The sequence below is a fragment of the Rhinolophus sinicus genome, linkage group LG03, assembly GCF_036562045.2.
Source record: "Rhinolophus sinicus isolate RSC01 linkage group LG03, ASM3656204v1, whole genome shotgun sequence".
In the NCBI taxonomy this organism is placed as follows: Eukaryota; Metazoa; Chordata; class Mammalia; order Chiroptera; family Rhinolophidae; genus Rhinolophus; species Rhinolophus sinicus.
In genome coordinates this window covers 57,884,732-57,903,085 of record NC_133753.1, presented here as the reverse complement: position 1 = coordinate 57,903,085, position 18,354 = coordinate 57,884,732, and the positions used below count along the sequence as shown (strand labels likewise).

At 34.1% G+C, this 18,354-nt stretch overlaps 1 protein-coding gene across 1 annotated transcript in view; it reads right to left on the bottom strand.

The window, feature by feature from the left end:
* FAM227B (family with sequence similarity 227 member B) overlaps positions 1–18,354 on the bottom strand; it is a 178,583-nt gene that overhangs the window by 18,935 nt on the left and 141,294 nt on the right. Inside the window, exons 11-12 of the mRNA XM_019730676.2 lie at positions 12,584–12,681; positions 8,879–9,041 (exon numbers count right to left, since the gene is read on the bottom strand). Of these exons, the coding sequence (XP_019586235.2) occupies positions 8,879–9,041; positions 12,584–12,681 (261 nt within the window). The remainder of the gene's footprint in view (positions 1–8,878; positions 9,042–12,583; positions 12,682–18,354) is intronic.

Here is an 18,354-nt window from a genome sequence, read left to right as displayed (position 1 = left end):
CAGTAAGCATTTATATGCTGCACCCTTCTCACAAAGACCATATTGGGAACTGCAAAATCTGCCCAGCCATAAGCTGTGGGCCTGTTTATATAGTCAATGAATTGTTTCCAGTGTCTCCTGCCTCTTCCTTAGAAACTACCCATTGTGTAGATCATTTTTTGGGGGGTGGGAGGATGGGGTTAGGCTTTTTTGTCTCTATTTGAACCCATGGAGTGGAACAATAAGAACTATATAGGTATAAATAATTAGGTTGTTTTCCTGGCTTGGCTATTGTGAATAGGCTGCGATGAACATGGGAGTGCAGACATCGCTTTGAGATCCTGTTCTCATTTCCATTGGGTATATACCCAGAAGTGTGATTGCTGGATCATATAGTAGCTGTATTTGTAATTTTTTGAGGAACTGCCATCCTGTTTTCCGTAGTGGCTGCACAAATTTACATTCCCACCAGCAGTGCACAAGGGTTCTTTTTTCTCCACATCCTCTCCAACACTTGTTATTTCTTGTCTTTTGATAACAGCCATTCTATTGGATGTGAGATGATATCTCATTGTGTTTTTGATTTGCATTTCTCTGATGATTAGTGATATTGAGCATCTTTTCATGTACCTGTTTGGCCATTTATGTGTCTTTTTTGGAAAACTGTTCAGTTTCTCTGCCCATTTAAAAAAAAAATTATTTATTTATTAATTTATTTTTAAATTTTTTTATTTGCTAATGATTTGCGAGTTCCTTTTATATTTTTGATATTAACACCTTATCAGATATATGATTTGCAAATATTTTCTCACATTCCTTTTCATTTTGTTGATGGTTTCCTTTGCTGTGCAGAAATTTTTTAGTTTGATGTAGTCCCACTTTTTAAATTTTGCTTTTTTTGCTTGTGCTTTTTGGTGTCATATCAAAAATATGGTTACCAAAACTGACATCAAGGAGCTTTTCACTATGTTTTCCTCTAGGAGTTTTACAGTTTCAGATATTATGTTTAAGTCTTTAATCCATTGTGAGTTAGTTATAGTGACTGGTGTAAGATAGAGGTCCAATTTCATTCTTCTGTTATGTGATTATCCACTTTTTCTAACACCATTTATTGAAGAGACTATCTTTTCCCCATTGAGTATTCTTGGTCCCCTTGTCAGATATTAGTTTACTATATACATGAGGGTTTAATTAAACTCTTTCTCACTTCTCCCTCTCTTCTTCTGGGACTCCAATAATTTGCGGATTATTTCTTTTGATGGTATCCCACAGGTTAAGTAGGCTTTCTTCACTCTTTTTCATTCTTTTTGCTGTGTTCTTCTCTAACTGGATAATTTTAAAGTTCCCGCCTTCTAACTCACAGATTCTTTTTCGCTTGATCCATTCTGCTGTTGACGCTCTCTATCACATTTGTTTTCATTTAATCCATTATATGCTGCACGTCCAGAATTTATTTTCAGTTCTTTTTTATTTTTATGATTTTTATTTCTTTGTTGAAGTTCTTATTTTATTCATGTATTGTTTTCCTGATTTTACTGAATTGTCTGTTTTCTTGTAGCTCCCTGGGTTTCCTTAAAACAGCTATTTTGAATTCTTTATTTAGATAAATTGAGATCATGTCTTTGGGAAGATTATTGTGATCTCTTGGTGGTGTCATGTTTCCTTGATTTTTCATGTTCCTGGAAGTTCTGTGTTGCTGCCTTTGCATTTGAAGTGGAAGCCACTTCTCCTGGTCTTTGCTGACTTCCTTTGGGAGAGAAACACCTTCTGTCAGCCTTGCTAGAGATTCTGAATTTTCTTCTCTTAGGTCTTCTCTGGATACACCTGTTCCATGCTCCCTGCTCCCTCTTGTGGCAGAATACTTAAGCTAGTATGCCTCCTCTTATCCGGCAAAACACCAGGATGAGTGCTGACAGCCTCCCTTTCGTTTTCCCAAAGGTGGTACTAAGGCTCAAGTTTGTAGTCTCTCCCTGGCCCACAAATTTGGGCTGACACAGGCTTTTTGTGTGTGCTCACTGGCAACTGCTAAAGCTCACTCTTGTCATGCTGCTGGGAGGATGCACAGGAAGCTGGCCACAGGGTGTGACCGTGTGTGGGGGAGGCACATGGTCGACTAGGGGGGCCCGTGGGCCAGTCAGGGGGAATCTGTGGGCAGGCTCTTGGTGGAATCAATGACATGGTCAGGAGAATATGCATCCATTTGTAGTGCCCTTTGAGAGGCCTATCTGCCACTCTCCCAGCCTCTTCCCACCCTCCAAGTCATTCAACTCACCATTCAGAACTCTGGATGGGGCAAGAGAAAAATGAGCGTCTTTGGCAGCAACTGCACAGTTAGGGAAGCCAGGTTTTCACTCACAAGTTCTCACTTTCCCCCACATGAGAAATCACGGGCCAAGAAGATCTCTCTTGGCCCTAAGCTGTGCCACTTCGGAGAAAGAGTTAAGTGAAATTGTTCCTTTACCCTCTCCAAGGCATCCACACTCATATTGTTTTGCTCCCATGGTGCGCTGGAACTCTTCTGCTGAAAACCTGGACTTCCACAAAGTCTCTCTTGTCCATAGGTGATTATCTGTGATACTGTTTTCTGGGGGTTCCCAGGCTATGGCCAAAGCACTAGAGCCTGTTCCCTACAAGGTCCACAGTTGGGACCTTGTGTGCTTATTTCCTGATACACAGATGAGTGAGACTCCCGGGTTCCTTGGCAAATGCTGCTATATCCTACAGCATCCACAAAGGCACTTTTGTCCATGGATGGATGCCACATGGTTGTTGTTGAGGGGGGGACATGAACAAGTGAGACGTTACTTAGCCATGATGCCGATGTCATTGCTGTTCCTATGTTAAAACATTTAGGTACCATACATACTTTCTTCTTGTGTCCCTATGTTTAACTCTGCTGAGAATAAGCAAAAATAACTTAGATACTTGCTTTCACCTGAAAGATAAACTTTAAACCAGCTAAAATAGCTTGTTCATCAAATCTTACTTTAAGACCCTTGCTTCACTGGGCCCACCAACTCAAAATTATAATATCATTAAACTCTGCCCAATCCCAAACAATTCCCTGCCTTTGCAGGGCCTGTCTCAAAATCATCCAGTTCAGGCCCCAAAACCCTATAAATATCATCCCCAAATATATCCATTTTGAGACACTGCTAAAGCTCTGTTAAATTGGTGTTCTTGCTACAGTAAGTCTACTAAACTTAACTTTATTTGGTCAACAGTTTACTCTGGTGGCCTTTTAGGAGAGCTGACAGCTGAGAATGGGAAAAATGGTGTCTATGCATTCTTTTTCTTAGTGTAGCCTCAGAAGAACTCAGAAGAGTTGACAAAATGAAAGTGTTGTCATTTCAGGGAAAATTGAGCTATTTACAAATTCATCCATTGATGGTGTGGAAAATCAAATTCCTCCAACAGAATCATAAATCTCAGGATTCAAAGGGACTTGAAATTTACCTAGTTCAGTCCTTCTGCTTGATTGATTGATACAGATGGAGAACAGGCAAAAATTAGAGTGATATTTTTTTCCTTATTGCCGAAGAGGCCTCTTCAGTGCAACCAAGGGTTTCAGGTTTCCTCTCTGCTTCCTTAACTCTCTCCATTCTCTTCCTTTCCTTAGCTTTAGTGTACCATGTCCCTGTTTTTTCTCTTTGCAGACAACTAGAGGAAATATCAGTCCTCCATCATGTTTTGGTGAAGGGAGTTTGTGTTGCCACAGGGATTTTAGGTCTGGGTGTTTTCAACAAGAAGTATTTTTAAAAGACCTCCCATTCCAGGAAACTAACATCTGGTTTCTATTATCTGAAAGATCTCATTAACAGATAATATTGTGATGTTCACATGCCTATTATTGAAGCTGAAGGAAAGTTGAGGGTTAATTTTTTTTGTAAATAATGGAACAAACTTTCTAGCAGTGTAGGCTTTCCTGTTCACTTTACCCTGAGAATTTTAGAAGGATTGAGAAAAAAAGTATTATATGTTGTCTTTACTGGAAAAATAACTACATGGTAACTTTCTGGATAAGTGTGGTGTTTTTTTGTTTGTTTGTTTTGACATTTGTGTTTTAGCTAATTTATCATTTTTAAAATATACTTACCAGATCCTTAATGTATGTCAATTAACTTGAAATGTCACTGATTTGAAATGAAAAATACAGTTGATAGTAACTTCAGTAATAATTCACCAGTTGTTATTCATATATTAGTGAGAAAAAGTCTATAAATGCACATATGACAAATATTATTAGAAATCTTTTTATAAATAAAAGTGAAAAGAAGTTGCACATGGCTCTAAAGAGTTTCCCGCTGGGCTCTTACTGTGTGAAGATGGAGTGTTATATGGAGCTGGTGACCTTTTATGAGTCAGGGTTTCTCCACGCCTTTTGTTTTCACTGTTGACTATTTGCTTCTTTCACATCCCAGATAATTCACAACAGATGAGTTCTTTGTATAGCTTTTATTTTTATTCTGGGATCAATGTTGATATATCCCACATTATTTTCAATTATAGAGTTTAACAATCCACCCCAAAAGTTTTTACATGTTTGAAAAGTCTGTATATTCGTGTATTATAGTGGGAGCACATGTTTTATAGCAATACAATGCACTCATTACGACAACGCATGGAGTTCAGGTTTTTTTTTCTAAACTTCAACTGAATGTGAATGTTCTAAACTCAAGTTAGAAGTACAGATACAGCCTATAGACTTTTCTTTTTAACAGGACCCACACAAACCACATCAATATTTTGTTCCTGAATTTTCTTTCTTTTTAAAAAAAATAATTTGTGTTTTACATGTAAAAAAATTATTAGACTTAACAAACTATTTCTTTGTTAGCTTACTCTTAACACATAAAGGACTTGCTATGGTTTATAAAAATACCAAGTGGAAAGGGAAAATTAAGAGCTCCAAATACATTTTGCACAAGATTCTACCTAGTTTAAAGATGCACTACACATTCATCTCTGAGTCCTAGAAGTTTATTTCCCAGTTTACTCATAACTTTAATATTAAATGATCAAGTTTTTAAAAAAATTCAGATCATTCATAAGAATAGTAAAATTTTCTGCGAATAATGATTTAATGTACATGAATAAATAAGTTTATTATTTTCCTTATAAATGTACATTAAAAATTCTCTCAGAATCATGAACAACACCCCTGTGAGTACAATTACATTTATTCCCTCTGTCTCCTCACACATCTCCAGTCTTCTCACTGTTTACATATGAATACATCTCAAAGCATTGACAATAAATCAATCCTCCCTCTTGCGACTTTGGCAAATCACTCTGAATCAAAAGAAATACTACCTATGATGTTAAATTTATTTTTAAATGTATTTGTTCCACAGGACTCTTGAATTAAAAATTGCATAGTGATTAATTTTGATATAGAGGCTCAAGGCTCTATATCTCATGTAAAGGCTCAACTGAATTTGAGCTTGTTTAATAAAGTGTGCCATAAAAATCTCTTATTAAATAAATGAAAGGATTTTGAGATAGAAATGCATGGTCATGCAATCTTAAATGTCTGGAGGAAAAACTGCTAAAGAGATTCAATGCTGGACCAGCTGTAGAAATTTCAATAAACCATGAATCCTTAAATATGGGGACACTACCATGGTACCCCTTCTCTTTTGTCCTCTGTTGAGTTCTCTGACTCTTACTATCCTACTCCTGAAACCATGATTGGGATTCTCCTTAAAAGTCTAGAATAGGCTTTTATCTTCTGCAGCTTCACATTCCTCATGGGTAAAGAACTAAATACCTGAGTGCTCCAGGGCATCTGCTCTGAAACCAGACTGCCAAGCTAGTCTCCAAGTGCTATCACTTATTGTACAGCACTTCCTGTCTGTACACTTACTATCACTTACTGTCCTCAGGAAAGATACCTACCTTTCCTGTGCCTCAGTTTCTTTATCTGTAAAATAGAGAATAATAGTATCTACCTCAGAAATTGACATGAGAATTAAATGAGTTACCAAATGGAAAGCACTTAGATGAGTGCTTGGTACACAGTAACTGTTCAATACTTTTTAAACATCATTTTGATAATGATTACTTCAAAGGTTAACTTTGTACCAATGACTCCCAAATTTCTATCTCTATACCTGTCCCCTAGGTTTTTGTTTGTTTGTTTGTTTTTTAATTTTAAAGATAGTGTCAATTGTTTTTGAAAAATAAAATGAAATTTGGTCTTAACCTTATATAAAACCATGCTATACCCACCCATCAGACATTTATTTGACACCTATTGTATTCTATATACCATTTTTCAGGTGTCAGGGATATAAAGACTCTTTCTTTATTCTCTATTGGGTGAGAAAAACAAGTAAACAAATGGCAACACTACAGTGTGATAAATATTTGGACTGAAGGAGGCAGGGGCTATAATGGTATTGAAGAGATTCATCTAAATCGGACTTTTGCTAAAATGTTGTGAGTTATCTACTGATGTATAACAAATTACCCCCAAAACATGGCAGCTTAAAACAACAAACATTTATCATTGCCTAGCTTCTATGGGTCAGGAATCTGGGCTTGGCTCAGCTGGATACTTCGGGCTCAATGTCCCTCACAGGCAGGGGCTGCAGTCACCTCAGGTCTCAACCAAAGGATCTGCTTCCAAGCTCACTCACGTGGTTGTTGACAATATTCATTTCCTGGTGGGATTTTGGACTGAGGGTCTGTTTCTTACTGGCTGTTGGCTGGAGGCCTTCCTCCCTTCCCTGCCATGTAGGCTTCTCTACTGGTCAGCTCAAAACATGGTAGCTGGTTTCCCTCAAAGTGCTTTGTGAGGGCAAATATGAAAGGTCGAGCAGGGCCAATGTCAGTTTTTTTGCAACTGGATCTCAGAAGTGATATTCCATTATATTTGCCATGCCCTATTTGTTAGAAACAAATCATAGGTTCAGCCCACAATGAGAGGGAATTACACAAGGCCCCGAATACCACCAGGAGGTGGGGATTATTGGGGACCATCTTAGAGTGTGCCTACCTCAAATATGATGAATTATATTTGTCTTTTTTGTTGTTGTTATTATTTATTGCCTTCTCCACTTTCTCTACTCTATCACTCTGCATACATGCACTCACTGCAAAATACATGCCTGTCAGAAATGTAAGCACAATCAAAGACTGACATTTTTATAATCACAATAAAAATTAGTTAAACATAAAAGTAATCTATTGTGAAAGGTTTTAGATACCTTTCAAATTTTATGTCTAGAGATTAAAAAATTTTGTTTTAGACATAATCTGAGGTTGATGAGACTCCTTGCATCATTACCTAAGTTACAAGTCTTAAGACAGACTGATTTGCCCTGTAGTTTGCCTTTCTCCTTGTGGTACGGAGCCATTCAGGTTAATTCCATGTGCTTGTGGTCAGCGAGACTCTAGAGGTTGTCTTGACTGAAATGTGGAAGAAGAAGTGCTGTAGGCAGAGTTCTGAGAATCTGCTAGAGCAGTGGTGTCCACACTTTCTTGACCACATATCTCATGAGTGAAAGCTATGTGAGCACATGCCTATATAAGTATAATTTTTAATTTATAAATTATATACATATCAATCTGTATTAATATATTATGCACATTATAAAATATATGCAGGATATGAATAGAAAACAGTGAGATGAAATAAAATATTTTAAAAATAAAATTTAACAGTTAGTAATGGTACACCAAATCTTTTGTCCTTAAATTGTAGATGTTTGTATTGGTGTCTAGACAGTTGGTTTACAAATGCCTTGCAAATTAAACTGATATACTACCATTTGATAATGTTGAAAAGTGTAAGACACTTAGGGCTAGATTTGTTGTTTATAAAATGATGTATATCCATATTTCAAATAGTCTTTTTGAATATTTTTATTTTTATATTTTTCGACTACATCCTGGCAGAACTCAATAGGTCACCATTTAATTTCTTATTGTGGCTGAAAATGAGCTCCTGCAAGGAGTAGGAGAAATATTGTTCTGCCATTTCTTTCCTTTTTTTAAAAAAATTTATTCTTGCATCAATACGCAGTTCTTTTCAGAAATCTTTTAAAGCTTTGGTGCACTAGTGAGTTGTTAATTTAGTTTTAACTCAACAATATAATCTATGAATTTGCTTACCCACCCAAAGAAAACAGCTTTATGTTGTGATATCCAGAAAACAACATGAGAGCAAAGATGCCCTCAACAGAGTGGAGTCCAGAATAAAATATCAGCTGAGTGAGGGTACCCGTTTACTAAATATTAGTAAAGTGCGACTTCTTTTTTATTTTTCAAGATAGAAACACATGTAACTAAGAGTCCTGATATTTTTTTTCTTCATCCAGAGCTATGTACACTTCAGTTTGAAGACCCTGGTATTAGAGCCCTTTGGGGTTCATCTGAGTCCCCAGTGAGCCTGGGCCAGGATGGGTTATGTAGACAGATCATAGGAGAGCAAACAGAACTGTGGGTCCCCCACCGCTGCTGCAACTAAAGAGCTCCCGTTTCTTTATTTTATATTTTACACATTAAGTTTTTAAATAAATTTTCATTGGGACAAGGATTCCATAGCTAATGCATGTTTGAAACTCTCTTCTGGAGAAGCCTAGAAGCCCCACAGTTCCGACAAATGTTTGAAACTGAACCCTGAACAGTAAGTTACAAAGACAGCCTTTTACTAAAGAGCTAAATATACCAGTTTTTAATTATGCTGGTTTTATTTTTCTTACATGCAAAATCATAGCCTTAGCTTTAAAAGAGAAAATAACCAAACATGCTACAAAAGTTTTGAACATAATTAAATGCTAAATAAAAGCATTGGTTAAAAAATGCATTAATTTTTTTCTTAATTGACACATTTAGTAAACAGTTTTGAATATTTTAGAAATGGATCATATTAAAGCAAAGTTTAAAAAAGGATATGGTTCTTGCAATATTTCAGTGAGTTTAATCTTGCTTTTTTTAGGGCCTTTGGAAATACTAGTTAGCTCATGCATTTTAAGATAATATAAAATCAGTGGACTCTGACTTCCAATATTGAAGAGCACACGGTTAAACTCTGGACCAGCGCTAGCATAATGGGACTATGAAGGGAAGAAAAAAGTCAGATCAGTTATTACCTTTGTGTATTTTTAAAGAACTGTAAATAAAATATAAGTGCATTATAACTATAAATAAAATTACCATCTAGTATATTAAAGTAAATACAAGTAAATTCTGCAAAGCATTTTCTTAATTAAAGAAAGTTACTAACGTATGAATCTATGAGTATGGGCAGTAAAGCTCTTCTAGCCTTTTGCTTTATCAGCTTAAATATAGGGCAATGGAGATTATTCTGTCTGAAAACTAGAAAGAAAACGAATGAAGAAAAAGACCAGAATCCTAGAAAAAGTGGCAGGAAAAAAAATATGTAGAAATAATGAAACTTTCCAAATTTTATGAAAAATACATCTAAGAACCTTAACTTCAAGTAGGATAAATTCACATCTAGACATATAGACAAAGTATTGAAAGACAAAGATAAAAAGAAAAGTCTTAAAAACAGCGAGAGAAAAACAACATATAAGGGAACCTTAGATTAACAGCTGACTTCTCATTAGAACAAACGGGGCCAGAGGCAGTTGGATAACATAATCAAAGTGCTGAGAGAAAACAAAGCAAAACTAAACTAAACGAAAAAAAAACCAAAGCAAACGAAACAAAACAAAATGTTGACCATGAATTCTATGTCAGGGAAACAACACAATAAATATAATCACTCCAAGATTCTATTATTGACTTCTTGTAGGGTAACAAGGTCAGTATAGCAACTACTCATATGTTGAAGTATTTTCTCAATTTTTTGTAATGCCTAGATGAGAGATTTATTATTGATTCCATTTCCTGTGGGGAGATAAGATTTATTTTTATTAGCTTTTACCAATACATAAAATTCTTTTCTGTTACCTTTGCTTATGGTCACTTTTTCATTGTGTATGTTCATAGCTGCTCCAAAATTATTTTTAAAAATGAGACTATAATAATCAAAAGCAATTCTTTGATGGTGAAAAGTTAATGTCAAGATCAGGCGTATTTTCTATGATGTAAATCATTTCCTTTTCTTAATCTCCCAATTTACATCAGGATACATCTAGCCTGATCTTTAAATTCCATGCAAAACCAGGCCAAGCTCTATTTAGATTACAAGGAAATTTTTGCCTATCTCATAAGATCGTTTTATGACCCTTTTCTGGCTTCCACCTTGGGTATTGTAAGATAGAAACTCTATCTTACTGAAGTACTAGAAATAGACATTTCTGTTACTGTTCTCCTGCAGTTACTAGTTTTTAACTTATGAAAACCACAGTTCACAGCTACTTCCTCTATGAGGAGCCCTGATTTTTTAAGGATAATTCAACCAGGCAAGAGCAGATCTACAATTAAATGCAAATCTGATGTTTTGTGGCGCCTTAGTTATTTTCTTAGATACGTCAAAGCAGAAGGTCCCATGTTGCCCAAAGAACTTTTGCTAGAGATATTCAAAATAGCCAAAACAATCAACAGAAGCCCCACTGCTTCCATCACCTAACAAAAGATATGACATATAATTGTCGGAGAACTTTGATTCCATAAACAGGACTTACAGTCAAAAATCAATTTAGTACTAAATTTGAAGAACCAGGCAATCCTATAAACTTTGGAAAGGTCACAAGGAATGACCCAGAAAGTCCAAGGGATGGTTTTAGTGCTCAATTTTTCTGTTAATTTATTAAAGGATAATTGCTAACAATGACTATAAAGCTAAACTTAAGATTTTTTGAGTTTTTAATGTGTGTCCTGCCAATGCTCACATGCATATTCAGCATTTGGTGCTTAAAAAATTCTTCTTTATGTTGAACTGAAATCTGTCTCCCTATAGCTTTCACTTACTGGTAAAAGTAAAATATTTTTTTGGTTTCTATTGGTAAAGAACATTACTGAGCCACACAGAAAGTCTAATCCTGCTTTCTTGCAGTAGCACTCTACATATTTGAAAGCAGTTAATAAGGCCTCCAGGGTTTTTTCTTTTCTGGTAGCAATGTCTTTAAATATTTTGGCCATTGCTCAAACAATATGGTTTCAGAGTCCTTCATCATCCTGGTTATATTCTGTTAAGAATGCTTCTGTTTGTCTATACCCTTTTACAATGCAACTCTCCAAAATGAATATCACACACAATTATTGTTAAATTAGCAGAGAGTAAAGCCCACATGTCTATTTAAATAGTGCAAGAATACATTAGATTTTGGGGTCAACAACATTCTACTGTTGACACATACAGAACTTACTATTAAAACCAATTCCCAAATCTTTCCAGATGCCCTTAAGCCAAGGTTTTATTATATTATACTTACCCAGTTGTAATTTTGGATCGCTATACTTTTTCTACAATGAAAGTTTATCTTCTAAGATTAGGCTTATTACGCTATCCTGTTGTGAACTTTTTTTCATCCAATGTATTCATAATTCTTCCAAGCTTTATGACTTCTACATATCTAATAAAAATGGCAACCATATTTTTATCCAAGTTGTTGATAAAGTAGTCTGCATGGGACAGGACCAATAATGCAACACTATGGTATACTATCGAAGATGTATTTGCATTCTATCTTTTAATAGGGTCATCTGAAATAGGTTGTTCAGTCAGTTACAAATCCACCTATCCATATTTCTTCAACTTGTAAGCAAGGCATAAAACACCATTTTTAGTGCTTATTGAAGATCAGATACACAATTTTATTACATTTCCCTGATTTCTAAATCTACCTATCTCCCCCCCCCACCCAAAAAAAAATGGTGTCATCAATCCCAAATTGAGTCCTAGAGATCACCATTTTCTAACCTAAATACTTACAAATCATCCTTGGCAGCACTGTGAAGGTTGGAAGAGATTTTATAAACCTAAATTATCAGAGGGCAGGAAACATGTGAATACTTACTTTGAGAAAGTGGTTTTTACACAGGCATAACTTAAAATTTAAAATAATAGTGAGACTTGTCTAGATAATTCAGACAAAATTTTAGCAATAAAGACAGGAACAGATTTAAAACCTAATTGTCTAACAAGTTAAGAGATCAAATTCAGAATTTCAAGCCAATAACCTCATCAAATTTAGCTAAAGCAACATAAAGTGGCAAGTCCATAAAATCTCTAGTTTGGAGGCACCTTCAGGAAAGTGGAGAAACATAGTATTTACAACTTAAGAGGAACAGTATCTACATATAGTCAGTTATTCTAGGACTATGGCTTAAGAGGTGGGGCCAGGCCAAGCATTGCTGAAAACACCTTTGAAGTTCTCCCAACTTTGACTGATGCTTGTTGAGATCAGAGCCATGTCTGTATGTCAATTCAAGGACTAGCAGTGCCAGAGCATGAAAAAAGATAAATGCTGTATTTTTTTTCTCATTAGAGATGGGGATTTTTTACAGAAAAAAATAAAACTTTTTAATATTAAGATTAACCTCTCCAATAAATCACTTTTGATCATTAATTTTTTTTCTAAAATATATATCAAGAGTGAAATAACCCACACTGCCTATATGAAGCTGTTGAACTAATTATACTGCAAATAAAAGAAGAACATTTTTAAAAATAATGACTCCAAACCTTTGTTGTTAGTCTTAATAATCTTGGTTCTTCCTTGGGTGTGGATGTTGCATATGCTCTTGGGTTCTTTAAAATTTCCATCATATCGAAGTCTATGGCTAAAACAGAAAACAAAATACTTTCTTAAATTCTGGTATTTTTTCTTCACATAAAGGCATGATACCTCTTCTTTCTCCTAGCAAAGCACCCTAAACATGGAGAAAAGCAAAGATGATTGAGAGGGGTTTGGCGTGTTGTTATAGCTTGCCCCAGTGAAAGGAAATGAATATCCTATCTCATTTTTACTTAATAGCGCTTCAGAGTTTATAAAATTCATTCACTTTCATTATCTCATGTCATCTTCACAAACCATTCTGTGAGCTAAGTAACATTTCCCATAATTTACACATGAGAAAACTAAAGTGCAGTAAACTCTATGACTTGCTCTAAGCTACCACCGTGTTTCCCCGAAAATAAGACCAAGCTGGACCATCAGCTGTAATGCGTCTTTTGGAGCAAAAATTAATATAAGACCCGGTCTTATTTTACTGTAATATAAGACAGGGTCTATGATTAATATAATATAATATAATATAATATAATATAATATAATATAATATACTGGGTCTTATTTTACTATGACATATGACTGGGTCTTATATAATATAATAACCGGGCATAATATAATATAATATAATATAATATAATATAATATAATATAATACAATAAGTACCGGTCTTATGTTAATTTTTACTCCAAAAGATGCATTAGAGCTAATTGTCCCACTAGGTCTTATTTTTGGGGAAACAGCATTTTTTGAGTAGATAGAGAGGACATAGGCCTAGGTTTTTTGCTTCTGAGTCTAGAGCCCTTTCCATTACCCTGTAGTTAAATGCAATAGGAGACTTTGTATGTTTGAGTTCATCTTTTCCATATACTGACAACACACCCAGATAAGGAAAGACTTGGTAATTTTTCCTTGCAATCAGCGTGAATATACATGAAGATACCCAGGGAATCTTGCCACATCTTAAAGGAAAGGCGAACCCTATGATTTAATCAGCCATGCCAATCAGCCTAAAAGCTAGTTACTAAGGATATCTTAACATAAAGCAGAGCAAACAAATAATCTGAAGTTTTTACTAGATTCTGGCACTGATTGTCATCCTCAGTTACAAGGTAGACTAATTAGATCTAGCGGTTATGATGTTAATGAAAAGACTCTGAGGAGTTGAGGAAAGTCATTTGGATTGATTTTTGACCTAAGACATTAAAATATATTGAATGTTAGCCTGAAATACTAAAGGCATATGGGCATTTATCTCTGGCAGAGATTAAAGAATTGGTTAGCAAGGAATCTGCATTTAAAATTTTTGATCAAGGTTAGATTAAGTTGGAGTTAGAAAGGGCAAGAAAGGTAGTAAACCATATAAGTTCTTGCTCAAAAACATATAACCTCTTATGGAGGGGAATCAGGCAATATATACCAAAAATACATATTTCCCCTTGGACCCAGCAATTTCTCCTCTGAGAATGTATCCTACACAACCTCCTACGTAAGCACGAAAGAACATAATGTACAAGTTTATTGACTGTGGCATAATTTGTAAAACTTAGAGATTATAAACAACCGATGTATTTAGTAGTCAAGTAATGATTGAATAAACTAAGGCACTCCCATTTGAAGGAATACTATGCAGCTGTAAAACTAAATGAGGAAGATCCCCATACTGATATGAAGAGATCTACAGTTCATATCATTAATTCAAATTGAAAAGCAAGTTGAACAGTGTTTAGAGTATATTATTTGATTGACTGTATGCAATATATTACATTTAGTATAAAAGAGAGAAAATAAAAGTATCTATTGGATTTGCCTTCATTTGTATAAAGAAATACTGGAAAGATAAATAAGAAATTAATAAAAATACTCTCTTGGCAAATAATAATTAAAAAATAAAACTTGCTCAATTTTGAATCATTCTTTAATACATATTTAGATGATATTACCTAATTTCTAGTTTCTATGAACAGATATAGTAATAAGGAAAAGATCTCTACTTCACGTCCACTGTGCACACAATAAAAACCTTACTTTTCAGATCACTTGATCTTGGCATTTTGGGGAGGTTACTTCTTTCTATTACTTTTTCTATAAATTATATCTGTGCCTTAAAGTACTAAATCATTGTTCAGACAAGTTACAGGTACAAGACAAATGATTGATTTTTAAGTATTTCTATGGTTTTTGTATGAAGAACTAAGTGACAAGTATTTTAAATAAGGTACTGGTATATTTATGAATTAAGGCTCTGTGGTGCCAAATATTACAAATGTAAAATAAGCTTTTAAATTTGGCTTAATTAAAGGTGTTGTTGAAGAAAATTGAACCCATTTTAAGTTTTTCATGTAGAATAGAAAATATTTTAAAAATCAACCATTAAATGGGTTCTGAAGCAAAAATTGGAAAATATTGCTCTGATCAGAGCAAAAATAAATGAAATAGAGATTAATAATACAAAAGAAAAGATCTAGTTTACTGAACTAGTTTACTGAAAATATAAACAAAATAGACAAACTTTAAGCCCAAATCACCAAGAAAAAAGGACTCAAAATCAGAAATGAAAGAGATGTTACAAATACTACTGAAATGATTATAAGAGAATATTATGAACAATTATATGCAAACAAATTGAATAACCTAGAAGAAATGGATAAATTCCTAGAAACTTATAATCTAACAATGACTGAATCAAGAAGAAATAGATAGTTTGAACAGACCAGTTAAAAATAAGGATATTAAAGTGGTAATAAAAAAATCTCCCAACAAAGAAAAGCCCAGGACCAGATGGTATGATGTCTGAATCCTATCAAACATTCAATGATGAATTAACACCAATCCTTTAAAAACTCTTCCAAAAAAGCAGAAGCAAAGGGAACACTTCCAAATTCATTTTGAGGCCAACATCACCCTGATACCAAAGCCAGATAAAGACACTGCAAAAAAAAAAAAAAAAAAACTATAAGCCAATATCTCTGATGAGCAGAGATGCAAATTTCCACAGTATAATGCTAGCAAATCAAATTCAACAATACATCAAAAAGTTTATACACCATGACCAAGTGAGATTTATCTTGGGATGCAAGGTTAGTTTAACATATGCAAAACAATCAATGTGATATGCTACATTAACAATGAAAAATAAAAACCACATGGTTATCTCAATAGATGCAGAAAAAGAATTTGACAAAGTTCAACATTCATTTATGATAAAAACTCTCAATAAAATAGATATAGAAAAAAAGTTTAAAAAAAGGTATAGAAGGGAATATCCTTAACACAACAAAGATCATCTATGAAATACCCACAACTAACATCATAATGCGGAAACATTGAAAACTTTTCCTCTAATATTCAGTACAAGGCAAGGATGCCAACTGTTGCCACTTCTATTCAATATAGTACTGGAAGTACTAGCAAGAGCAATCAGATAAGAAAAAAAATGGCATCAAAATTGGAAAAAAATAAAATTATTTCTGTTTGCAGATGACATAATTTTACATGTAAAAACCCTAATTTTATATGCAAAAAAAAAACACCCATTCAAAAACTGTTAGAATAAATGAATTCAGTAAAGTTGCAGGACACAAAATCAATATAAAAAATCAGTTGTGCTTTTTCACATCAACAATAATCTATTCAAAGAAGAAATCAAGAAAACAACCCCATTTGTGATAGCATCAAAGAGAATAAAATATTTAAGAATAAATTTAACCATGGAGGTAAAAGATCTATACAGTAAAAACTATAAAATATTGATGAAAGAAACTGATGAAGACATAAATAAATGGAAAGGTATCTCATGTTCGTGGATTAGAAAAATTAATATTTTTAAAATGTCCATATTAAACACTGATATACAGATTCAAAGTAAACCCTATCAAAATTCAAATGGCATTTTTTCCCACAGAAATAGAAAAAATTACCATTTAACCCAGCAATCGCTCTTTTGGTTATACACCTGAAGGAAATGAAATCATTATTTCAAAGAGATATCTGCACTCCCATGTTCATTACAACATTATTCACAGAGACCAAGATACGAAAACACCTGTGTCTGTCAATGAATGAATGGATATAGAAATATTTATATAAAACTAAAATAATGTCATTAACCAATGTCACCACTATAAATTTAATAATACTCGTGAGGATGTAAAATACAGCATAGATAATATAGTCAATAATATTATAATAACTATGTATGGTGTCTGATGGATACTAGACTTATCGGGGTGATAGCTTTGTAAATTATTTCAATGTCTAATCACTATGCTGTACACCTGAAACTAATAAAATATTGTATGACAACTGTAGTTGAAAAATAAATTTAAAAATAGTTTAGGTTTTAGATCCAAGATTTTAAAAAAAAGATAATATACCTTTTGAAGTATTAATATTTTTCTTAAATCTTTCTCTTTATTTTCTTGCTGTATTTTACATATCCTCTATAGTTACTTTGACAGGATTTTTTATTTATTGGCATATTCATTTATTGAGACAATGTTTTTTATATGTTACTCTCTAAATATTATTCTGTTTTTCAAAGCATGGCTCCTGTTTTTCTTTGAAAAACATCACAGTTCCACCAATAACAGAAATTTGAGACCTTGATCTTCCTCTAAAAATGCTCTAAAAGTATATATGCGCTCTCTGGAGGTGCCTCTTAAGACAATTCCACTCAAAGGTTAGGAGGGTTCTCGTCCAAGCCAGATCTTCTCCTCTCCTATTCACCAGGAGAGTGGATCTAAGTCCCACTTGACCAATAGTTTAAAGCACACATGTGAACTTAACCCGCATTCCTGAAGCAGAGTAGTATATTAAGTAAGGACGTAGACCTTGAAGTAAGATGGACACAGATTTAAATGCCAGCTCCGTTATTTTGTAGACTAAATGACCTTGGGCTAATTAATTTCTTTAAGCTTCAGTTTCCTCAAATATAATTTGGAGACGGTAATAATTAACTTATAGACTTGTTAACTGGATAAAAATGAGATCATATATGCAAATCACAGTGACTGGCACATTATAAAGGTTATATGTTAGTCTATATTGTTATTAATATTTTTTAAGGAGTATAAATTCTAACTCACTATTACTCCATATTTATAAAATCTTTGTTGAGAAAAAATATTGAGGAATTATTGAGTTTTATCTATTTCTTTAGAAAATCTGAGACATATTCTTGAAAAGGGCTATGTATTAGAGCTGAATTTTCCTGGCCACCTGTAGGTCTATTTTTACCATATTATGCTTTGTTTTAATTCCCTTGGTCAATATAGTGCAATGTTATAGATGCAACTCTGGTTGTATTTACTATGTCAATATAGTTCATTACCTTACACAGAGCTTTTCTGTGGTAATCAGTTGGGGAAAGTGTGATAATCAATTGGGCTGTTCAGAAATATTCACCTTTTCATCCTTCCAAGGCACATGATAGGACTGAAAACCTCTACTTTCTTTGAAGATAAGTATGGGAATGTGCCTTGCTCTGGGCAATGTTATCATAAAAATTGAGTTGAAATGATGTGTGGTTTTTTCTGATTTGAAGATTTAAGAGTCAATGTTCAGTTCATCGAGTTCTCTTTCCCCTGCTGCAGTGATGATGGTGAATGAGATGGACTAATCTTTGGTGTGGATGTCTGAGTTACTACACTAATAGAGACCTGAGCCTAAATGCAATGGATACGCAGTGTGAATGAAAAATACACCTTTGTCACCTTAAGCCAC